The sequence below is a fragment of the Aquila chrysaetos genome, chromosome W, assembly GCF_900496995.4.
Source record: "Aquila chrysaetos chrysaetos chromosome W, bAquChr1.4, whole genome shotgun sequence".
Classification (NCBI taxonomy): Eukaryota; Metazoa; Chordata; class Aves; order Accipitriformes; family Accipitridae; genus Aquila; species Aquila chrysaetos.
This window is the reverse complement of record NC_054457.1, coordinates 10,498,027-10,523,463: the sequence shown is the minus strand read 5'-3', so window position 1 is coordinate 10,523,463 and position 25,437 is coordinate 10,498,027. Positions and strand designations below refer to the sequence as shown.

At 43.8% G+C, this 25,437-nt stretch overlaps 2 protein-coding genes across 2 annotated transcripts in view; one reads left to right on the top strand and one right to left on the bottom strand.

Annotated features, from left to right (window-relative positions):
* LOC121232838 (ubiquilin-1-like) overlaps positions 1 to 25,437 on the bottom strand; it is a 1,092,736-nt gene that overhangs the window by 593,288 nt on the left and 474,011 nt on the right. The gene's annotated exons all lie outside the window — the stretch shown is intronic.
* Positions 1 to 25,437, top strand: part of LOC121232842 (BDNF/NT-3 growth factors receptor-like) — a gene marked incomplete at its 5' end in the record, with an annotated part of 63,830 nt that overhangs the window by 824 nt on the left and 37,569 nt on the right. The window contains 2 exons of the mRNA XM_041121316.1: positions 5,582 to 5,754; positions 14,191 to 14,425. Coding sequence (XP_040977250.1) covers positions 5,582 to 5,754; positions 14,191 to 14,425 — 408 coding nt within the window. The remainder of the gene's footprint in view (positions 1 to 5,581; positions 5,755 to 14,190; positions 14,426 to 25,437) is intronic.

Genomic DNA, 25,437 nt, shown 5'->3' with positions numbered 1-25,437 from the left:
AAAAAAAGGATTTCTTTGGAACCCTGAAAGGGCACAGACTACATGGCACATTGGGAATCTACTAAGAAGTAAGAAGATTTCCATCATGATCTTGGAGCTTGCACACCAGACTTGCTTCACTATGCCAAGCCTTTTTGTTCCTCAAAATACAACCACTGAGGTCAATTGTCATCCTCAGCTATGCATGCACGCTAGAAAACAATATCAGTGAAACCATACTCTAAGAGTTTGCCAATTCTCCCTGCCAACAGTCTTTTGTCTCTATCTGTGTTCTGCTGAAAGCTGAACAAGGTGTTCAACATTTAAAGTATCTCATTTAAGGCAGTAAGAATATACATTTTAGAATCTGGGCTGTACTTAGGGATCAGAAAATAATACTATCTGTCCATTCACAATTAGGCAACTGTGTGTACATTTTGGATCAAACCATACAGTAAAAGAATCCTAGCAGATCATCTTTTTGAAATTGTAAACAAGAAACAGAGTTTTGGATCTGGCAGTGAGAGAACACAAAAAGAGGATGGATTTGTTGAGTACTTTCTTGCTCCATCAAAAATAGCAGGGTTTTTTGGATTTAACAAGGTTACAAGCTTTTTGATACTCAGAGTTGTTCACTCATGCTGCTGACTGGTGAGAAAAAATGAAGCCCTGAAGGTATATATAGACAGGAGAAAGCAAGAGAGAGGAGATGACAAAACTAGAACTGATGGATTTTTCTACTGTAATTTGGTGAAGCTAGAGTGAAAATTTTCCTGCTCCAGCCACCAGTGCGGAACCCCTCACCCACCTCACTCATGCTGATCCCCCCCAGTAGCTGGTTTTGGGAACACACACCATTCCTGCCCCAGTGACTGGAGGCAAGAGACCCCCCACTCGCTCCAGTAGCTGACACCACAGGCCAGGGGTGCCTACATCCTAGGTCTGACTCCAGTAGCTAGCACCAAATTCCACTCACGCACATACAGGTCTCACCAGAAGCTGGCACTTGGTCCTTGCAAGCACACATACACACGGGATAGAGTGAGATTACGCAGAGAAATAGTTAAGAAAAGATTTAATAAGAAAATATAAAATGATAGGACAGACTGCAGTGATCAGGCACAGGGCTCAGCCAGACAAGCGTACTGACTGCCCCCATTTTTCATGTGACTGGCCCCTTTTATACCCTTTTATGCTTACCCCTTTCTTTATTCCTTTCTGCTCCCCCCTCCCCCTGCATGTCCCCCATGGGGTTTGTACAGCTCTATCGATTTCTGAACCCTTCCCAGTCCAGGCCCATGCGAGCGTCTTGTGTCTGGTGGGGTTTGTTTCTTGTCATTGTCTCCATGTTTGCTTTGTCAGGTCTGGGTCTTGGTGTATTTTGGTTTCTGGCTTCCCGCTTTTCCTTTGGTTTCCCAATTGACTATATTCCTGATCAGATAACCTGCTGGAATGAACATTCTCACACGCCCTCATCGATTAGTATGACTGACCAAGTTTGGTTCTCATGTCTCCCTTATCATGTGTCAGTCAGGTTTCTGTCCCTGAATGTTCTTGTTTATGGCTTCCTCCTTTTCTTATTTTCCCTTGCTGCACTGAAAAAAGGTCCTTGACCAGATGCCCTTAAAGGAGCAGACACACTCCTTTCACATTTCACTCCTTTTTACATTGCCCACTTTCAGTTTCTTGCACCAACTCTTGAAGATCCGATTCTGGTCCCTGTCAAAGAGTGAGTTTTTAGCTAACTAGACCATTGGATTGATCCCTGTATAGCCAAGTGGTTAATCGCCTGGCACTTCCTGGCCGTTCTCTTTTATCATGGTACAAAGCACAGCTCATGGTTATGCTCCAGTTAAAATTGAGGGCAGTACTCTCATGCAGAGAGCAAGACAGATGATTGTGTCCAGATCCCCCTGTTGGGCACAGGGTTTGGCCCAGTGAAAATATGAAGATTTTTCATCCCAGAGGAGCAGTCCCAAATGCCAGCAGCTGAGGGTAGGTTGTCTCCATGCTTTAGATGCAAAGCATGCAAATGCTTTAGAGAGCTTCAGCCTCCTGAGTGAAACCAAAATAAAAAATGTCCCTGTGCAATGGCCAGTGGAAATCTATAACTGGTAAGTAATAGGAGGATTTAGGCAGCAAGAAAGCTGAGTGAGCTAGCCTGGGGGGGAAGCATTGTGTCACCTGTGTGAGATTCATCAGAATTTCTTTTCCTTCACCAGCATGCCTGTCGATTTTTGCCTGCTGGTTGCTGGGCAACTGCGGCAGCCTTGTACAAGCATGCTAAAAACCCTGGCACTGAATCTCACAGGAGCTACTTCATCTGACTCAAAATGCATCAAATATCTGAAATATTGACATTGCTGTAGCAAATTATATAGGAGCTAAGAGTTCCAAAAAAACCTCTAGTAGAGTGCTGCCTGTACAAGATGAAGAACATTTCCACGGCACCTGCAGAGGAAAACTAAAGGTTTCCAACTCTTCAGAACTTCTTAGGTCAAAACCACCCCTCATTTCTTGAGCTTAGCTATTGTATGGTGATGGGGAGCAGTAGTAAGGGTTTCACAGTGAAAGTCTGAAAGAGTGTAAAGGAAAGGTATCCTGAGAATTTCATTACCGAGTCATACTGATGCTGGTGAGAGCCAGATTCCCCTGTTCTTGCTCTGACTGACTTGTAGATGCAGCTCAGTGGTGTAGGGGTGGACTGAGGAGCTACAGGTTTGCACTCCCTATGGAGCACAGATCTGCAGAGACCAGTTTCTAAGTGGATACCTGGACAAAGATCCCATAGAGGAGCATAAGTGTGGGGTGGCGGTCCATCTATTAAGTGTGAAAAGGCTGAATTCAGTGGTTGTGGAGCTCCTGTAACAGCCAGGGAGTCCCTCTTTGCCCAAGGGAGCGTGTCTCTCCTCCTTAGCTGCTGGCCGAGTAAGGTTGTATGTACATGGAGTTGTCTCTCAGTTCCTACTCGGGCAAAACTCCCGTGGACTGGTGAGAGTGCTTTGCATGCTAAAGCTTTGGTTTACTTGTCAATAATAATAATTATTATTCATATGTTTTATATCTCTTGTGCTCTTACGGTTTTATTTTCCCCTTGCACTGAGAACATGCTAAATGCGTTACTCTGTCATTTCTATGTAAATTCTGTGTGCTTATTAATTTTTTGTTCTTTTCACTTTCCTCCTTGCCTGACTATGTAAGCTCTCTCTCATGCATTCTGTCTATTCTCTGTGCTGCATGAAATAATGAAAAGGGACTTGGCAATGCTGGGTAACAGAAATTTCAGTCACCCCTTGGTAGCAGAAACCCTGCCTGGGTTTTACCTGGGTTTAGACCTTTCTGCATTTTGCTGTTTGACAGAAAATGTGTAATTGCCATGGCAACTGCTCTGTCATATGACAATTTTGCTGTTTCTGTGAGATAAAAAGCACTTTCTGAAATATACAATATACCAGCCTCACAGGACAAAGTTTTCAGCATTTTTACTGTCTTTCCAGGGAAAGAGTATGTTGGAAAGAGTATGAGCCTATGCTTCTCCCTGTCAATTTTTTTCCCTCCAGGTTGCTATTATTTAAAAAAGTTTTTTATATGAATTGTTTTTCTAGCTCCGTTACTCAGAAGAATTACAGTCCAATTGCTTTATACATGAAACCAGCAGAGGAAACTCAAGTGGCAACAGAATTCTCAATGGTGATTCCATTATATAATGTAGATTGGACTGTGGGTCGGTGCCCGTATCATGTTAAAGCATCATCCCAGAGCTTGGAAAGGTTGGAAGACATGTTCCAATTCAGTTCTCACCTGGTTCAGATATGACTGTGTGGGGACCATAGGTGGGGAGATGATATGATAGCCACCGTAGAGGCTATAGCTCTGTGTGCTGTATCATAGTTTGTGAAGCAGCCAAAATCCTTATTGCATCATTATTGGTAAAACTTGTGAAAGAGGAGCTCTGGGCCAGAAAACACAGGAGGGTCCCTCACAGAAGGGGTGTTTGTGGCATGACAGATTTTTATTGCTTCTGGGATCTACAGAGCCTGAAATCCACAGGGGAAAAAAACCCTCAACTTGGTAGGTGGCTGTTCAGTTTGCCCTGCTCCTTGTCCCACCATCTGGAACTTATTACGGTAACTGTTCATTTTTGGAGACCTATGTTGCACTTTCATAAGTGAAGCAAGTGTTTTCTCTGACAGTTGTCTTTTAGCCCCTCATTCACATATGCATACATATAATACAGAAAAGTGGATAGAATTGTGTCTGTTGAAGAAAAACCTTGAACAAACCATGACTTTGTTACAACTGAGAACTGGGTTTGTTGGCAGAACCATTGCATTGTATCAGCTTGTTCTGTGTCTCTTCTCATGAGTGTGGTTGGTCCCGTGCTCTCTATATGAATTGGGGATAGAAAATAACGTGACTGGATGAACAGGAAAAAGCATCTTTAGTTAAGGCAAAGCAGCTACTTTTTTGTCTCATCTTCCTTCACATTGAGTCTAATTGTAGTACAGAGGTAGAGAGCCCAGCCTTCACTTTCTGTGAACGACAATTTGTGAGCACTGGTAACCTGTTGCCATTCTCTTACTATTTTAAAAATATTATTTGAATTAATATAGTGCAACCACTGTACCTTTTGAAGGTAGAGCATAGCAGTGGTTTATTGCTATTTATGATTATTCCTTACTGAACTGGTGTCAGAATTGGGGTTTTTTTTAGTGCATGAAAGTATTTCCTTGCTCATGAAGCATAGTTCTTGAGGAGAGATCTAAAACTGCCTGTGTGGGGGGGTTAAATTAGCATTATTTCATTATACAACATTTAAGCCTCCCATTTGATCCAGTGGTCATATATTTCCTGTAAAATGAAAATACGCAAGATTTTAAAGCTGTATAAATGGGGAAAAAAATAAAATTAACCCCCCCAAAATTCTGTCCTGCATCTACTTCCTCTCTGTCCATCAATTGAAGATTGATCCTCCAGTTGCTTATGCATATGCTTAATCTTAGACATATGAGTAGATTTACTGAATTCCAAAGGAGTTTCTGGCTGAGGTCTCAGGTTGTAAGTTCTGGTCCAGGGATGTACCCTTCCATAAATCTACCTAATGTATAGCACACTGTAGGGGCCAACATCAGCAACAACATTAATAATAAATAACAAATGCATCTACATTCCCGCTAAGCATTTTAAGCAAACAAAGCTTTACTTTAAGGAACTTACAACAAAGGTAAATACCTATAGGATACTAGAGTTTTGCTTGAGTTAAATGCTAAAGGCCATAGATCAGCTGTGTACTAGTATGTTTTTCAGATAAGATGAATTTCTTTTTGTTCTGTTTTTGGAAAACACTTGGCACAGTAAGATCATGAGTATTCCTGCGTCGTCTTACAATAAAAACCGTTGTATGGGATGATGTGTGGCAGGGGAATGAAAGTTATTTAATTGCAATTGCATCACATCTACATTGCTAAACCAGTTACTAAGAATGTACTTTCTCCATCCTTTACACAGTAGTGTCCTTATCTTACCCTTACAGTGCCTTCCCACATGTTTGCTGCCTTCTGCGAACATCTCCCCTTCCTTACATCTTCCTTTCCTCCACCAGACGCTGAAGGATGCCAGTGACAATGCCCGCAAGGACTTCCACCGTGAGGCAGAGCTGCTGACTAACCTGCAACATGAGCACATCGTCAAGTTCTATGGCATCTGTGTCGAGGGTGATCCACTCATCATGGTCTTTGAGTATATGAAGAATGGAGATCTTAACAAATTCCTCAGGTAAATCCACCAACATGTGTTGTGCTGGAAAGTCAGAAGTGGGCAGAGGAGGTAGGCATTGCTGGTACTTAATGCCAAATTAACTGCTCTCACTGAAAAATGCGGACACCTAAGAGTGAAAATCTGTGCAACACTGCTGATTCATCTTGTGTACTGTGATGTGGGGCTTGTTTCTTTACTTATTTGGAAGTACTATTAAGTTAATCCTTACACTTTCCACCAAAATGGGAACCAAAGGAATAGTGTTTTCAGTATATTTCAGCATATTCTGAAATGTTTGTTTATAAAACTTGCAGTAGTAATTGTTTCCTTGCCTCTTTTCTGCTAGCACTTGGGAAGATCCCACTAAGCACCTATCTCTGTCTGTAGGTGTCTAAAAGCTGTTGAGAATCTACTTCCCTCCTCTCAGTGTTTTGAAAGGGTACCATTAATCTGCAGCAAGAAAACTTTGAGCCTTGGAAATTTCAGTGCAATGGAAATTACTACATCTTGGGAGCTAGTTTGGGGCTTTTTTTTTAAAGCTATTCAGGAACGCGCATCTGAAATTGAAATTTGGTAGTGAAGCAGTCATAAATAAATAGGTGATACCTAAGGTTCACAAGAATAGATAACTCATGAACCAGTAAGTTATGTCCAGTGGCCTTGTGCATGTACAATTTCTTCTAGCCTGCACTTGTTGACATAAAAATAAACAGTTAAGAGACAAGGTTAGCACCTACATAAAACACTTGCATAAGGGACTGTTCATTCAACGTCTCCTATGTCGTTTTCATCAAAGGGTATGTGCTGGTTTTGTCTGGGATGGAGTTAATTTTCTTCATAGTAGCTAGTATGGGGCTATGTTTTGGATTTGTGCTGAAAACAGTGTTGATAATACAGGGATGTTTTAGCTATTGCTGAGCAGTGCTTACACAGAGTCAAGGCCTTTTCTGCTTCTCACATCACCCCCACCAGCGAGTAGGCTGGGGGTGCGCAAGAAGTTGGGAGGGGACACAGCCGGGACAGCTGACCCCAGCTGACCAAAGGGATATTCCAGACCATATGAGGTCATGCTCAGCAATAAAGCTGGGGGGGGGGTTGGCGGGGAGGTCGCTGCTCGGGGACTGGCTGGGCATCGGTCGGTTGGTGGTGGTGAGCAATTGTTTTCATTTGCATCACTTGTCTTTCTTGGATTTTATTTCTCTCTCTTTGTTATTTTCCTTTTCATTACTATTATTATTGTTATTGTTATTGTTCATTTCATTTCATTTCATTTCAATTATTAAACTGCTTTTATCTCAACCCATGAGTTTTCTCACTTTTAGCCTTCCGATTCTCTCCCCCCATCCTGCTGGGAGGGTGTGAGCAAGCTGCTGTGTGGTGCTTAGTTGCCGGCTGGGGTTAAACCACGACAGGGTATCACAAATGCATTTCAGTGTCCTGAGAGCTCTTCTGCCTAAGGATAACTAGTGGACACCACCATTTTGGAAAGATATCTGTGTAATGCATGCTACTGACAAAGCTGTAAAGCAATCAAACTAATGTCCCTTTAAATGGGTTTGGATTTTGTATCTAACTGAAACTGCTAGTGACTGGTAGCGTTGCCATTTTTTTATATCCTTGTGAAATGAGTTTGCTGTCCTTCTAATCTCCAGTGAACAAATAGCCACATCATAAAAGCAAAAGGCATCAGCTAGCATCCTCCCTCATTGGCAGAGCTAGCAGGGTTGACAGGGAGACCAGGGGCTGAACTGAGGATGCAGAGCAAACACTACTTTTCGTGGGATGATTATCTCTCTGGCAGAGGATTTAAGTATATTGTCAGGGCAATATTGGGGCATTTGCATTTACCCTCTTGGACCTCTGCTGTGGATCAGAAGAGAGCTTCAATTTTCAAAGCTGCCAGCCCAGTGCTTTTTCAGAGCACCGAATTTCCATTAGAACAAGCCAAATTTGCAGCTGATTCATTGTCATCATGAGAAATGCTTATTCTTTGATTCTTCTTATCTCCTAACTCTCATTTTGAATTGTACAGAAAGGTAGTTTAGCAGACAGTATATTTCCTACATTAGTTCTTTTTTTTTTTTTTAAATTATTAAAGAGCCCTTGTCCTTAGAATGTAAAATGATTATACTGGGACAAACTGTTTAACCTAAGCTCCAATTTGTTATTCCTCTCACATTTGCAGCAGCTTGTGCCACAGATCAGAGGTTAGTTGCAAACAGGCCGTAAAAACCTGTATTTCTTGCCCTGCAGCGCCACCAAAGGCTGTCAGGGAAAAATGGATCTGAAATTTAACCCAAAGGTGCTTGCTGCCTGTATGCAGCCAAGGGCCGTTTCAGCTCTAGCACTACAGCCTCAAAGTCATGCCTGCTCTGCGCTTGTTCTGGCTAGCAGAGACCGATGTGGATCCAAAGGAATCTCTGTCAATGTTACTGGCTATTGCAGATACTGAGGAGCTCCTAATTCATAGCCAGCACCAAGAAGATAAGCAAGATGCATTAAAATAATCCAAAAGTTTCATTACGTACAGACCATCTCCTCAAGAAAGCTAGTGAAAGATGAAGAGCTCTCTAATTTAGCAGACTCAGAGCTTCATGCTTGAGAAAGGTCATTAAAAAAAAAAAAATCAGTGCAATGAAGAGGTACAATGCTTTTCAATAGGAATTTGCCTCTGAGTCTTGGTTGGAAATTTCATATCTTCCCTTTTATTCCCCCCACCATCTCCAGCAACAACTGTATGGCTGCCTGTGGCAGAACAAGCCCAGTTAACTTCTTTGCCTAGTATCAGATGCAATGCTACACACCCTCCTTTATCTGTCACTTTGTGCAGGAAGTTCTTCCCCTGGGGGAATTTTAATATCATATTTCTAATAGGTAGTGTCAGATTTGATCTCACAGATTTTGATTAATTTGCAGCTCTTCCAAACTCCTATGCCCTTCCCCAAGGGACAAATTAAGGGTACACCTCACCTCTGTTGATTAAAAAGGTGACTCTGAAACTCCTCTTTGTAGGAAGGAAGGACTTCTGAGAAAAAATAAAAATCAGTTCTAGGGTATTTTTTCAAAAAAGTTCAGGAGAGAAGGGCAGAAGTGGTCTCTGAAAGATTAGTCTGCGGGAATGGAATAAAAAAAAGGCTTCTATAAAACTAGAAGAATGGGATGGATAAAAAGGGCTATTCAGAATATTATAGGGTGTATCAAATGAGGAATAACTGTCAGAGGACCTCATTAATTGGCTAAGTACCGGCTAGTAATGCTTGACAAAATGGTTGTCGTGGTTTAACCCCAGCCAGCAACTAAGCACCACACAGCCGCTCACTCACTCCCCCCACACCCAGTGGGATGGGGGAGAGAATCGGAAAAAACCCAGTAAAACTCCTGGGTTGAGATAAGAACAGTTTAATAGGACAGAAAGGAAGAAACTAATAATGATAATAATAACAATAATAAAATGATTGGAATATACAATGATGCACAATGCAATTGCTCACCACCTGCCGACCGACACCCAGTTAGTTCCCGAGTGGCGATTCCTCTCAGCCCCACTCACCCCAGTTTATATACTAGGCATAACGTCACATGGTATGTGTCCTGGGTTCAGCTGGGATAGAGTTAATTTTTACAGGAACCTGGGAGGTGGGGGGGCATAGCCGGGGCAGCTGACCTGAAACTAGCCAAGGAGCTATTCCATACCATGTGACATCATGCTCTCCACTGCAGCTGGGGAGAATGGCCCTACCTGGAGCCTCTGGCAGAAAGCACCTGGGGAGACCCGAGGCCGACCTCTGGGGTTTTGGAGTCGGGGATACAGAGGATCCGAGGCTCGCTATACTCCAACTGAAAAAGAGATATTGGCAGCATATGAAGGAGTTTGAGCTGCCTCAGGAGTGGTTGGTACTGAAACACAGCTCCTCTTAGCACCCCGACTGCCAGTGCTGGGCTGGATGTTCAAAGGGAGGGTCTCCTCTACATATCACGCAACTGATGCCACGTGGAGTAAGTGGGCCACACTGATCACACAACGAGCTCGCATAGGAAACCCCAGTCGCCCAGGAATTGTGGAAGTGATCATGGACTGGCCAGAAGGCAAAGATTTTGGAATGTCGCCAGAGAAGGAGGTGACACGGGCTGAAGAGGCCCCGCTGTATAATAAACTGCCAGAAAATGAGAGGCAATATGCTCTGTTCACTGATGGGTCCTGTCGCATTGTGGGAAAGCATCGGAGGTGGAAGGCTGCTGTATGGAGTCCTGTATGACAAGTCACAGAAATCGCTGAAGGAGAAGGTGAATCGAGTCAGTTTGCAGAGGTGAAAGCCATCCAGCTAGCGTTAGACATTGCTGAAAGAGAGAAATGGCCAGTGCTCTATCTCTATACTGACTCATGGATGGTGGCAAATGCCCTGTGGGGGTGGCTACAGCGATGGAAGAAGAGCAACTGGCAGCGCAGAGGTAAACCCATCTGGGCTGCCGCACTGTGTCAAGATATTGCTGTTCGGATAGAGAAGCTAGTGGTAAAAGTACGCCACGTAGATGCTCATGTACCCAAGAGTCGGGCCACTGAAGAACATCAAAACAACCAGCAGGCGGATCAGGCCGCCAAGATTGAAGTGGCTCAGGTGGACCTGGACTGGCAACGTAGGGGTGAGCTATTTATGGCTCAGTGGGCCCATGATACCTCAGGCCATCAGGGAAGAGATGCAACATATAGATGGGCTCGTGACCGAGGGGTGGACTTGACCATGGACACTATCGCACAGGTTATCCATGAATGTGAAACCTGTGCTGCAATTAAGCAAGCCAAGCGGCTAAAACCCCTGTCGTATGGAGGGCGATGGCTGAAATATAAACAGTGGGAGGCCTGGCAGATTGACTATATCACACTCCCACGAACCCGCCGAGGCAAGCGCCGTGTGCTTACAATGGTGGAAACAACCACTGGATGGCTGGAAACATATCCTGTGTCCCACGCCACTGCCCAGAACACTATCCTGGGCCTTGAAGAGAAAGTTTTATGGCGACACGGCACCCCAGAAAGAATCGAGTTGGACAACGGGAGTCACTTCCAAAACAACCTCCTAGACACCTGGGCCAAAGAACATGGCATTGAGTGGGTATATCACATCCCTTATCACGCACCAGCCTCCGGAAAAATCGAACGATACAATGGACTGCTGAAAACTACATTGAGAGCAATGGGGGGTGGAACTTTCAAACATTGGGATACACATTTAACAAAAGCCACCTGGTTAGTTAATACTAGAGGATCCACCAATCGGGCGGGCCCCGCCCAACCAAGACTTCCACATACTGTAGAAGGGATAAAGTCCCTGTAGTGCGCATGAGGAGTGTGTTAGGAAAGACAGTCTGGGTTAGTCCTGCCTCAAGCAGAGACAAACCCATCCAAGGGGTTGTTTTTGCTCAGGGACCTGGGTACAGCTGGTGGGTGATGCAGAAGGATGGGGAAGTTCGATGTGTACCTCAGGGAGATTTGATTTTGGGAGAGAATAGCCAGTGAATTAGGCTGTATGATATTTAACTGCTAAATAACCTGCCAATGTATGTCATTGTATCTATAGTGGCTATATGCCATATCAAGGTTATTACTGTAAGAATTACCCAAATGACTGAAGGCTGGACTTTGAAACTGAGCCAAGAACAACAGTGATAGAACTTGAACTGGCGCCCAGCAATTTCCTCAAGATCAACATCTTCGACCTGCAGGCCAAGGGCGTGGGTTGCACCAAATGTACCAGCCACAAGTTCCAGAGGCAGCATACAACAACCTAACACCTCACACCATCTCTCTTATCCTGAAGAAGTGTTACAACAGATGGAGCCCCAAAGTCATGGACTAAATAAAATTGATGGACACATTGGAGGGATAGCCCATCGACTACGGGAATACTATTTGTGTGTGTGTGTGGCGGGGGGGGGGTGTCCATATACATATATATATATATATGACAAGGAAAGTGGTAGTGGTTGATTGGAAAATGTAAGATCTGGGCATGATGTAGATGGTATAGAATAAGGGGTGGATAATGTCCTGGGTTCAGCTGGGATAGAGTTAATTTTTTACAGGAACCTTGGAGGTGGGGGGGGCATAGCCGGGGCAGCTGACCTGAACTAGCCAAGGAGCTATTCCATACCATGTGCCATCATGCTCAGTATATACATGGGGAGCAGGCCCGGGGGGTGCTGTCGACTTTAGGTGGGGGAAGTGGCGGAGCGTCGGGTCCCGGGTGGTGAGCAGTTGCACTGTGCATCACTCTTGTTGTGTACTCTTTCATTAGTACCGTTGTTGTTGTTGTAACCTTTTTTTTTGTGTTGTCCCAGTAAACTGCCCTTATCTCAACCCTCGAGGTTCCAGGTTTTTTTTCTTTTCTCTCCTCCGATTCTCCTCCCTATCCCACCGGAGGGGGGCGGGAGGAGTGAGCGAGCGGCTGCGTGGTCCTTTGTTACCGGCTGGGCTGAAACCACGACAGTATGGAATGCCACTTTGGGTCAGTTGCCCTGGCTGTGTTCCCTCCCAACTTCTTGTGCCCCTCCAGCCTTCTCGCTGGCTGGGCATGAGAAGCTGAAAAATCCTTGACTTAGTCTAAACACTACTTAGCAACAACTGAAAACATCAGTGTTATCAACTTTCTTCTCATACTGCACCCAAAATATAGCCCTGTACCAGCTACTAGGAAGACAATTAACTCCATCCCAGCTGAAACCAGGACAATGGTACATGTAGGTATGCTGATATCTGTAGCTTCAAGGTACCAGGATATGACATGTGTGTGACACATCGATGTCACTGATGTGACACTGTTAAGATAGCTGAAGCACACATGTTATAGTCCTTTGTTGGGCTTTCCAAAGCAGAAGGGTTTCCTTTGTCCTAGAGTGTATAGGAGTTTCTCATGAGTCAGTTGACGAGTATATCTTTTAAGGCATTGCTAGATCTTGAAAACCTCTGATTTCTGAAGTTGTTTAGTTGATCCAGCTAGACTGTGTTTTGTGTCCTCTGTGCAAGGCTGAAAGAGTTAATGTCTCAAACATTGTGGTGGGGCAAGTTCTGCATAGCAGAGAGCAAGACAGGGAAAGGAAGAGGAAAAGAAAAGAGAAAAATTTCACTGGTCCTGGGTCCAGCGTTGGTCCAGCCAGTCTAGAGGTCCAGTTCCGGTGGGCATGCGCACGGGGCTTCAGTTTGTGTCCTTTTATCATCTCCTTGCCCCTCCTTCAGGTGTCATGCACAGTTTGTGCTTTCAGAACCTTTGGGAAATGGGTCAGTGGGCTTGGGGGTCATTTAGGGAGTAACTTCTCCTTCCCTGCAGACATGACCATTGTTTGATCTTTGGCCATGCATGGTGAGCTGCCCTGCTCAGCATATCAGAACAAGAAGCTGGGCACCCTCCCGCATGCCCTTGGATCCTGTTGCTGATCTGTGCTGATTGGCTTCTTTTCACTTGTGTTTTGTTGTTATGCAGAGTTGGTCCTTATGCAGAACTTGCCCCACCACAATGTTTGAGACATTAACTCTTTCAGTCTCTCACAGTCTCACTCTCTCTTTCTCGCTCCTTTTTCATAATCCCTATACCTCATCCCTTTAGACATAAAACCATTGACCAAGTCTGGGACTAGGAGTGGATCTAGCCACCTCTAGGGTCTTCTCTGAGAAGGAGTCTAGAAAGCAAGGGGGTCCACTCTGAATCTCGTGACTCAACGGGAGGGATCTCCTTATTCCCTGAATTGATGTATATGGTTACCACAGGTTACACGGTTTACTGAGGTAGTTTCATGCCAGTTCCTGTTGTGAGAAACCACGCCACCTACTGTTACACCTTCCAAGTTCAGGCTGCTTCTGCCATGAATAAAACGTTCAACTGATCGTTTGGTGTCGCTTCACCTTAATTTAGCCTGAGGGAATTCTGAACTCACCACAACCCCTCCCTGGTCTGTCCAGTACGGTTCGTGACGTCCTCTTTCCATTGTTGAGAATTTCTGTGTTGGGCAGAACTCGCCTTCAGTGGTGAAATCAGCAAAAACAGTGTCGTGCTGTGCATATGGATGGGAAATTAGAAGTATAAATCTAAAATTGCTGCACTTATTTCTCGGATGGCACCTGAGAAGGAAGTTAGCTAGGAAGTTAGTTACTGGAACAGAACTGGAGAAAGGTGGTGGTTTAGGACTGAGATATATTGTTATAAACCATCTGCCCTATTTCCCTAAGCAATATGTTACCCATTGTGTAACACCTTAAAATCACTTGTCTTTCTCACCATGAAAGAAAACAGTAAAGGAAAAAAAATCAAGAGGCAAATTCTCCCCTATTTCACCAATTAATTTATAGCCCTTTTTGTCATTATATTTGAGTGAGGCAATTTTGTGGTTTAGGGCCCACTAATGCCTTTCACTTCTCTAGCTTACAAGTGGCCTATTACTTCCCTGGCTTGCATTTTGGTGCAGGGCACATGGACCAGATGCAGTACTGATAGCAGAAGGCAACCGTCCTGCTGAGCTGACTCAATCCCAGATGCTTCACATTGCCCAGCAGATTGCAGCTGGTATGGTTTACTTGGCATCACAGCACTTCGTGCATCGGGATCTTGCTACCCGGAATTGCCTGGTTGGTGAGAACCTGCTGGTGAAGATCGGGGATTTTGGGATGTCTAGAGATGTGTACAGCACAGACTACTATAGGGTAAGTGAACTGCTATAATCAGTAGTAACTGAGGTCTTGTTCAGTCATCTTACTGCATTCATGTGACTGATTTACACTGGACAGTCTCTGTGAGATGATTTAGGGGCTGGCATATGGAGAAGCTGGTTCTGAGTAAATACCCATGGTAATTACTCAGTTTAAGTATTAGTTTTGGTAGATTTGGAGAGAGTTAATCAGAATAAGATTGGCATGTCCTTTTGTTTATATATGTTGGCTTTCTTTTCTAATAATAAATCATACAACAGTCTTTTTTACTCTGGGCAGAAATTTGGCATGTTTGGCTGTAGTGAAGAAGCAGCAGATAAAAAGGAAGAGCGGGTAATCAAATTTGGCCCAACTCTCAGAAGATATTAAAATATGTTCTTATACACTTCTAAGACAAATGGAAATTGTAGCTTTTGGTTATTGTACAATGTTTCAGTTTACTTAAATAGATATAATGGTCAGCAGCACTGGATGGGACATTTATTTTACTTGCTGAAAGCAAGCATTTCCTGCTTTAAGCCAGTTCTTTAGTCTTACTGTTTATGGCTGAACATTTGTTTTGTGTCACTCTGGTGAGGGCTGTAACTCAGTGGTGGGTAAGGATAGCCCATGGCGCTTGTTCATACTCTGGCCCTGGCCATTTTCCCTGAGCTTGGTTGTCATAAAATGATCTGTGAAGTTTGCAAAGGGCTTCTAGGATCTCTAGGATAGACAGGACTGTGTACACTGATTATTGTTGTTAATGTTGGCTTTGTACTTTGTGGCAAGTCATGTCGTTTACAGCATTTGCTGTTCTATACCATGTGTGTAACTTCATGGGTGGAACTGGAGTAAGAGTGGCAGCTATCAGGTTTTTGTAGCATGGGGGAGGCAATCCATGGCCAAGCTGTTAGTTTATAAATGCTAGAGTTGTATCCTGTAACATAAGCTACTCAGAATCTTTAAACACATTCTCTGTACCTGCCTCCCACATCACTTGTTACCAGCGAACTCCTTGTAGATAAAATGAAGGCCTATTCCTTAGCCACCTTAATTGGGCTGCTGTGTCTATAAAAGAACAGTGTCCCCTTGGCACCAGTGTTTCTGCGATGCCTGAAAAGAGATTGCCTTTTGTGGTGGGTTGACCTTGGCTGGCCGCCAGACACCCACCCAGCCGCTCTCTCACTCCCCTTTCTCAACAGGATGAGGGAGAAAATAAGATGAAAAAGACCATGGCTCAAAATAAAGACAGGGAGATCCCTTACCAATTACCATCATGAGGAAAACAGACTCAACTTGGGGAAAATTAATTGTATTTATTGCCAATTAAAAATAGAGTAGGATGGTGAGAAACAAAGACAAAAACTGAAACACCTTCCCCCCACCCCCTTTTTTCTGAGGCTCAACTTCACTCCTTCATTTCCAATTCCTCCCCCCCCAACCCTGAGCAGCGCAGGGGGGTTGGGGAATGGGCAGTTGTGGTCAGTACATACCAGTTCCTCTCTGCTGCTCCTTCCTTCTCACACTTTTCCCCTGCTCCAGCATGGGTCCTTCCCACAGGCTGCAGTCCTTCAGGATAAACCTGTTCCAGCATGGGGCCCTCCATGGGCTGCAGTGTGGATATCTGCTCTGGCATGGTCGTCTCCACGGGCTGCAGGGGAATATCTGCGCCTGGAGCACCTCTTCCCCCTCCTTCACTGATCTTGGTGTCTGCAGTGTTGTTTCTCTCACATTTTTCCACTCCTCCCTCTCACAGCTGCTGTGCAGTGGTTTTTCTACCCTTTCTTAAATATGCTATCACAGAGGCGCTACCAGCTTTGCTGATTGGCTCAACTTTGGCCTGGGGTGGGTCCGTTGCAGAGCTGTCTAGAACTGGCTGTGTATGGCACGGGGCAGACCAAAGAGGCCACCCCTGCAGCCCTCCCCACCCACTGCCAAAACCTTGCCACGTACACCTAATATACCTTTACATCTAGATGAGGCTGGACAGGGCAGAGGAATCTACACACAAGAGTTATTGCTGAGTGTTGTTTCATTTAACAGCTAAGAAGTAGCAGTTTCCTTTGTTCTTTGTCCCTTCTATAAAAAAGCACACCTAGTATTTAGTAAACATACAAACCAGATTCTTAAGTTTTGTTATTTTGGAAATTTGGCACTTCAAGCTATTTCTTCAATGTAAAATAAGCATGATTTCATTTCATAATTTGGATAAATATACAGAGTAGTAATCTCTGGCTATATTTGTGTTTGAGAGGACATCAGTGAGCACCAAAGGTCAGGGTTTCTTGATTTTGTATGAGCAATACTTTTGAGTCTGGGGGCATGTCTCTGTTCCGTATTTCAATAAGACTGAATTTATTTACCATGTTCATCATTATACTTCAGAATGAATGTTCATGCTCAATAGTAAATGTTTGAAAAGGCCTTGACAGAAAAAATAATGACTCCCTGCTGCAGAAAAAGTAAATACAAAAAAAAAAAAAGGATGGAAGCTAGCTAATCCTAAGGGCTTCCTGAGGACAACTGAAACCTGGCACAAGCATGTGATACTGTACTGACTCTAGTCTCATCTCAGCTGCTCATGTACCTCTGGGTTTAGTCCTTGATTCTGGCACATGAGCACTTGAGCAAAGCTTCCACTTAATGAAGCAGGAGTTTAGAACAGGGCCAAGATTTTGTCCTGCCTGACCTGTGACTTGGAGAAACCAGGCGTTCAGAGGAAACTCTGGGGGATGGGACGGGGAGGGATGCTTGAGTGCCTCTCAAAGTCCCTCATTCAAGTGATACACTCCATTTCTCATGTTTCCTTTCTCTCTGACTCCCCATCATCAACATTCATTCCTTTTCCCACATCTCCCTTTCTCTTTGTCACTTTCCCATATCTCCCTCTCTCTTTGTCACTTTGTCTTCTCTTATCCAGAGGCTGAGGGAGGCTGAGCGGGGACCAGGGAGAAGAAAGAGAGAAGGAAAGGGACAATGTGAGTAGTGAAGAGGGTACAATAATGGATGTGAGAGAGGGAATAAGGCAGGAAAGTGGAGAGAGGTGTTAGTAAATTACAAAAGTGTGGATGAAGGGAGAAAGAGGTAGACAAGCATCTGAAGGGATTAATGAAAGTGTAAAGTAGCATGGCTTCATCCAAGTTGATGGAGTAGCTTGCAGTATGATGCATAGACATGAAACTTAAATTTGTGCTGTTGCTTGTTCTGCACAGTGAGAAAACCAAGAAGGACCATTTCTCCAGCCCCTCACACTCCAGATGGCTTTTGGCCAGCACAAGAAGAGGGACAAAGCCACAGCCTGCCTTGCCACCATCTTTCACACTGATAAAAGCTGGAAGTTAGAGTCAAGCCTGTGAGATTTTGGCCTGACCTGCTAGGGCCATATGTGGGCTAGTCAGAAGCTGGTCATGAAACAGTCAAGGCTATTATGACTTATCAGATGGTTGCCTGTCCATGGCAGACCTAAGTAATGAAACTGTCAGCAATGACACTGGGATGGTTCTGACCTACCATACCTGATTGTTTGTAGCAGGATAAGTCTTTTAAACTGTTCAGGCTTAATCACATACATGGAAGCAATTTTCCCCCAACCTTGACAGCTTTATCTAAGATTTATTGGAAGGATTTCTATAGCTCCAAAATGTTCTGCAAGAAATGGTTTGGTATTTATGTTTATTAATACACTGGAATCAGTTTTCTGAGATGCTGCCTCCCTGTCAGGATGTTAGATTTGCTCAAGATGATTATTTATAGTTTGGTTCTGTAAGATAAGGATGATCCCCAGTCCTTGTTCACTGTTAGATTGTTAATGACATTCTATATTGAATCAGCTCAGTTCTTAAGAGATGCTTCAGGGAAGAGTGGGAGAGAAATAATCTTTTGGTTGGGAATATAGGTTTCAGGTTCAGTAGGGGCTTTTACTTACTTTGTTGACATCTGGTTTTTGTTGTTTAGACTCCTATCCCTCAAAAGTTAAGGTTTCACATCTTTCCTTCAGACATACAAATAATGTGACTCATCTGCACTGTTCAGTGGCTTAAAGTATTGACATTGAAGCATGAGAACAACCACTTTGCTAATATTTGTTCTTGCATGCAGAGATACTATTTCATACCCTTTTTAGGCTTACAATTCAAGTTTGCAAGAGCTTGCTCAATATTTGGTCTTAAAATACTTTTCTGTGTTTCTTTATCATAAGCAAAAAGCTCAAGAAAAAAAATAAGGAAGGTCAGCTCACCCCAGTACTTGGAAAAACAGGGATATGCTTTAAATATCCAGCCTGGTTAGCCAGCCACAGGCTTGAACCAAGATTTTGGATGAAACTGTGATCTCAGTAGGTTAAGCAAGAGCTTTGCCATCAACTTCATTAGGACCACAATTTCACCCTTCCACTTCCTTATGTCTGTCCAGTGTGGCATACTCTGATTTAGATTTATGGAGCTAAGTTATGTAATCTCTATTTAGCTATTAAATAACTTATTTGCCTTTATGTAATAGTGCAAAGAACAGTGGAGGAAATAAGGAGTCCTTGCCTCCACTTGTACATACCATGCAAGGATCTGTCAGAGGCCTGGGGCTATTAGTGAGGTTTCCATCTTCTTTTAGGCCCAACTCGCCCAAAAGGGATGGGAAGGTTTAGAAGTCACAAATTCATTTCTTCCACTTCTAGCATAGATGGGGTGGAAGAACCCAAGAGGATATGGTTCAGCATAAAGTCCAGTGACCTGTTTTTTCTTTATATCTCCTGCATATCTTGTACCATGTTTGTTGTTGTTCTTTTACTATTTAAAGAGAGCAAAAGATGTAGGACTGGAAGAGGTGATGCAGGTTACTGAGTCAAAGCCTTCCACTATTGCAGGAAGCCACGCATCAAGTGTTAAGGGCAGGAGCAGCCACAAGAACCTCAGGCCTCCTCAAGCCACATCATTGAAAATCTCAACACCCATTAACACTTTTAGCCCCTTCTATATAAGGCACCAAAACCTATAAAAAGAAATATGATGGAGCCAACAAAACACTGACATTCCCCTTTTCAACTGTCTCTCAGGTATACCACAAAACTGGGTAGCAGAAGTCTTGAATTTCTAACTCCTGGATCATTCCTGCCCTGTCATACAGCCCCTTCCATTAGTTTATCAAGGTGGATGTTGCAAATAACTAGGATTCTGCTGCCAGGGCCTTGTCTGGAAGGCTGCTCCACACCTCACTCTCCTAATGGTTGGAAATTTTCTTTTTAAGCAGTAGCCTAAATTAACTCATGACCAGTGTACACCCACTTGATCACATTATCCTCCAACAGAGAGCATTCTTCTCTCTTCCTGGAATTTTTGTCTTAAGTGTATTTAGAAAGAATAATCCTGTCCCCTCCCAGACTGTTTTGGAGGGTTAAACAAGCCAAACTGTCAGTTCTCCATTTTCCTTCTCCTCCTATAGCCTTCCCCACATTAATTTTAGTTTGAATGTCTCTTTCTAGTACATAAATCACTATAACTGTGAGCAGTAATTTCCAAATGAGATTTTGCCCATTCTTGGATCAGAGGTAATTCCCTGCCTCTAATGAAAACATGCCACATGATACATCCTATACATAGCCTATGTCATATTGGCACACAGTCACTTTATTGTCAAACAGTGCCCTGGGCCACTCTCATCTTCTACTGCTTCCAAATGAAAAACATCCTATTTATTGAAGTGGTTTTATTTCAATCCCTAAGTGAAATACTGGCATATTTTGTACCTCCAGTGGTTGAGAAAGACTGTTGTCTATCTTTTTTATGTTTTGCTTCTTTCGGGGCTGCTTTTTTTATTTTTTTTTTTAAATTAAAATTCAGGTCTTGTCTCATTTGGTGATGAGTAAAGAACTAAAGAAACAGAACCATGGGACCAAAAAGTAAACAGATGAGGGAGTGAGAAAGATTTGTAAATAAGTTTCCTTGCTTTTTGTGGCTTTGTTTCTTTGTTTTGTTTCTTGATCACTTCTATTTAATGTTAATGTTAAATGAGTATTGTGTAAAAGGATATCTTTTGAAGCATGGAGGTCCCATGCGCTTTCAGTTAAGATGTGAGAAGTTATGCTTCTGAGCCTCCCAAGTAGAAAAACTAAGGATGACACCATTTGATATTCCAAGCAAATTTTAAAATACCCAGCTTTCAGACCTTCTCACTAAATGCTAAGGGCAAAAACTCTTTTGAGAAACCATTTTGACCCTGGAAGTATTACAATTCTTAGCAAATAGGCCAGGTTCTGTTCTCCACTGTTGCTCAGCAAATTCAGAGTAGCAGCTTTGAAGACAGTGAAATAATATTAGTATTAGAGTAGTGAAAAGGCAAAGAGCATCTGGCCCACTAGGCACAGTTCTTTCATCTATGAGCCTGATGATACCTAATATTGTACAGTGCTGTATTTATGGCAACTGCATAATACATGTTTTCTGGTGACTCTATATATGAAATGTTTGCTAAAAGATAATGCCAGTAAAATTTCCAGTACCAAGTGACTATTTGCAAAGAGAATTAATGCATAACAACAATGGACTAAAAAAAGAAAAGGCTGGTTTATCGTTATTTGGGCTGTAGCTAGTCAGGCAAGCACCACCATACAAACATTTACAGTGAGGAACAAGTGTCTGTCAATTCCAAAAGGACAATAGCAGCAAACACCTGCAGGTCTTGATACCGAAAAGCCGGTTGAAGAAACTCTCTACGGCTCGTTTTGGAGTTTTAGAAAGCAGGCATTCTTTATTGCAGCGCTGGATGCACGGGGGATAGTTCCACCTAGCGTGCATGCCACAGCTTTAGCACTAACAGGTTATATAGAATAACTAATTGCATATTAATCAGATTAGTATACATATACATAAAAATAATTGCAACTGATTATCTTAGTACTGCCTACATCCGATCACGCGCAATGAAGGATCCATTTGAGTCGAAGGGCTGCTTTTGCGACCACCTACCCATTTGAAGTTCTTGCTGGCTGTCCTTGAAGTCTTTATTCTTGTCCTTGTTCTTTGATCTTGAAGCTTAACGCAGCTTCAATCACATGTGGTCAGTCTCAACATTGTTCTCATCTAGCGTACAGGAACATCTAGTCAGAAGAGCAAAGAACTGCAAAACTTATGAGTAACTACCTCTACCAGTTAATTGCTTGGCTATACTTTTGTCTATTGTTTCAATCATAGTGTTAGTATAAGATTTCTAATAATTATTTACCAAATCTCACTTTTACAGTCACCTAGCAGCAAACCAGTTTCCACGGCTGGTACAAAATATTAAAACCATCAAAATATTTAGACATACCATACAGAATGTATGGAAATATGCTATCAGTCTCAGCTGTCACTACAGAGCTTAATACCTGAGTGGGGGAGTTTGGTGGAAGCTGCACTCAAGAAAACAAGAAAGTTTTGCTGAGAAGTCAAGCAGCTTGTCAAGGCATCCTTGTATGTGTGTGCATTGAATTGTCACAGTTTGAAGGCTTTTTATTAGTTGGCATTTTTGTATCTGTTGCTCAGGAAATTATCTGCTTCCCTACATAGACTTTTCAGCTTTCCTCCTCCATCAGAGACTCATTGCATCATGTGCAGTGCAGGGAGGACAGAGGGTTCCAGCAGCTCTGGAGGACATGTACACATGATTTTGTGCAACTGGAAACAATGCAGGAAATAATGAGAGATACAGAGAGATAAATCTGAATTGGCTCCCTTGAAGTCAGTGCAGTTACTCTGAACTTACACCAACATAATCGCAAGCAGAATTAGGCCTAATGATTTTAGAGGGCTTTTAGGAGCTTCCTAAAGGCCACCACTATGTCAGCAGTTAGGAACTTGTATACACCAGGACATAGTGTTATTCTGATGCTAAAGGATTAGCAATATAGCTTGATGCATGTTACTACTAGCCCATGCTGGAGTATATTCTGTTGTGTGCAGGAAGCATGCTCTTTCCCCAGTTAATTCCTGACTTGGTGTTTTCTCTTGAATCACAGTTTTATGACCCACTCAATTCTACACAGACAGGCCAAATTCAGCTTTGGCTCAAGCAAGTATAGTTCCATCATTTTTTTAATGTGGCTATAAATACAGCCACTTCCCAAGTGGAGTTTTCTCATTATCTTCACATCAGGGTCATTAGTCTTGCTTATAGTTTTGTTTTCATCTGTTTTCACTGACACAGATCCTAAGAGGAGATTCTGAGAAAGTTTTCTTTATTATTGCTAGGAGAAGGAGCATCAGATGTCCAGCATCTGTAGTAGGATGCATTTAACAGTGATTTGTTGCTGAACTCTGTCTTGCAGGGTTAACAACAGGACAGTAATACAGAAAATAATGAGATCTTTACCTTGTAGGTTGTGACATACTTTATTTTGCCACATTTTAAGCCCCCTCTCACATGAAACGTGCAAGTGTGAAACCAGCCCTACTGCTCCTGGAGCACATTCTGCTTCAGTCTGTGAAATCAGAAGGTATGGAGAGGGAAGAAAGGAAAAATCTAATGACTAGGATAAAAAATGGAGCTGATTAAAACAAAATCTAGAGCAGAGTGGACTTGCTTCTGTAAACAGTTACTTGATTATCCATTGAATTTGGGTGTCTATTTATTCCTTTGGAAATCTCCCCCACAAGATTTACACCAGCATGATTCTCATGAAGGATATCAAGAGATAGTCACTAAAAGCCAGTTCACCTTGAGAAAAGAAGCAGCACCCAGAAACAGTTGCCAGGAAATGCAGACCTCCCATTGACCCACAGTATAGCTAAAAGCTCTGATTATAATGCAGTCAAAAACTCAACCAAAGTGTTTGTAAATTTTCAAATGGAAACTTTCCCACTGTTTTCTTCTGTTAAAAACTTTGATAATTTGGGACCAATTTGGTTAAAGAGCCTTAGGTTCCATATGCATGCATATAGAATACCAGGAAGTTTACACAGTCAACATCACCCACAGCTGACACAAGCTTTTCTGTTGAAAAAGCTCTTAGCATAGATGTTCATTAACTTTAAAAGTCCTTTAAAGATTACATACACAAAACTGAATCATTCTTAAAAATAGCCACACATAGGGATATAAATTGCAATAAACCAATGATTCAAACATTGAAATTAACTTGAGCAGTGGCAGCAGCAGCAGTTGTTGCTGCATGCTGTGAGGAGTGCGAGGCTTGTGAAGTCCCCAGGGGGGTGTCTGAGAGGTTTTCTAGGCCCCTGACACCCTTGGGCTGTGTGTCACCGGCAGGTGACAGATCTTGCAAGAGGGGTGGGCAAGAGTTGGGCTGTGCCAGCATTCCCTGCAGCCAGTTCAAACCAGGAGAAGCCACATATAACTGGCCCTAGGGAGCACCAGCAAGCAGGGTGTCCAAACAGAGAGTGGTGTCTGTTGGGAACAGTGTTGGCAGTTTGCACAGAAGGGGAGCACGCTCTGTTAGTTGTTGGGTTGCTGCCTGCTTTGCTCACCAGCAGGCTTAGGCTGCAGTCCTGATGGTCACACCAGCTAGATGGTGGCTGTGCAAGCCTACCTGGAAGCTTGAGGTCTCCGAGGAATTAGAAAGATGGCATCTTTCAAAAGAATTACCATTTTATAAAAGTGAGCCATTTTTTTTCCGAGAACTACAAGGAGACTGTGACCTGCTGAAAGAAAATGGTGTCCACTTGCTGCAACTGCAAGGCTAAGGCTGAAACCCAAACAGAAGCACTACAGCCTACCTATGCTGATGTCTTCACCCAAACAGACCTCCCAGGGACTGAAATAGCTGTCCAGACCTTAGATTACATGGAGCTCCAGCACCTGGAAGTCCCCCTAGCACCTGAAGGTAATGGTGGATGTCATAGCTACAAGCGTGCCTAGCTAGAAGAACTCTTCAAACAAGTAGCTATGTTGCAAGAGGAGCTCAACAGGCAGCTCAGTATCTGGGAATGTGATACGGGAGATCGATACATGGTATTGTGTGCCGTCCCAGGCTGAGTGACAGCCCTGCCTTACAGCTGCACAAGGGGAAGATAAGCCTGAATTCAACATCAAGCTGACAGACACAAGTAAGTCTGCTGCCTATCAGGAGCTTGCATTCATGACATCACAGAGAGGCTGCTGAGCCTGGTGAACCCTACAGATTATCATCCACTCAACTATTCCACATAGAGTCTAATGATACTGCAACGAGGTGTGATGGGTTGACCCTGGCTGGTTGCCAGGTGCCCACCAAAGCCGTTCTATCACTCCCCCTCCTCAACTGGACAGGGGAGAGAAAATATAACAAAGAGCTTGTGGGTCGAGATAAGGACAGGAGAGAGATCACTCACCAGTTACCGTCACGGGCAAAACAGACTCAACTTGGGGAAAATTAACTCACTTTATTACAAATCAACCAGAGTAGGGTAATGAGAAAGAAAACCGAATCTCAGAACACCTTCCCTCCACCCCTCCCTTCTTCCCGGGCACAACTTCACTCCCGGCTTCTCTACCAACCCCCCCCAGCGGCACAGGGGGACGGGGAATGGGGTTTACGGTCAGTTCATCACACGTTGTTTTCTGCCGCTTCATCCTCCTCAGGGGGAGGACTCATCACACTCTTCCCTGCTCCAGCGTGGGGTCCCACCCACGGGAGACAGTCCTCCACGAACTTCTCCAACATGGGCCCTTCCCACGGGCTGCAGTTCTTCACGAACTGCTCCAGCATGGGTCCTTTCCACGGTGTGCAGTCCTTCAGGAGCACACTGCTCCAGCGTGGGTCCCCCACGGGGTCACAAGTCCTGCCAGAAAACCTGCTCCGTGGGCTCCTCTCTCCACAGATTCGCAGGTCCTGCCAGGAGCCTGCTCCAGCGCGGGCTTCCCACGGGGTCACAGCCTCCTTCGGGAAACCCACCTGCTCCGGCGTGGGGTCCTCCACGGGCTACAGGTGGATATCTGCTCCACCGTGGACCTCCATGGACTGCAGGGGGACAGCCTGCCTCACCATGGTCTTCCCCACGGGCTGCACGGGAATCTCTGCTCCGGCGCCTGGAGCATCTCCTCCCCCTCCTTCTTCACTGACC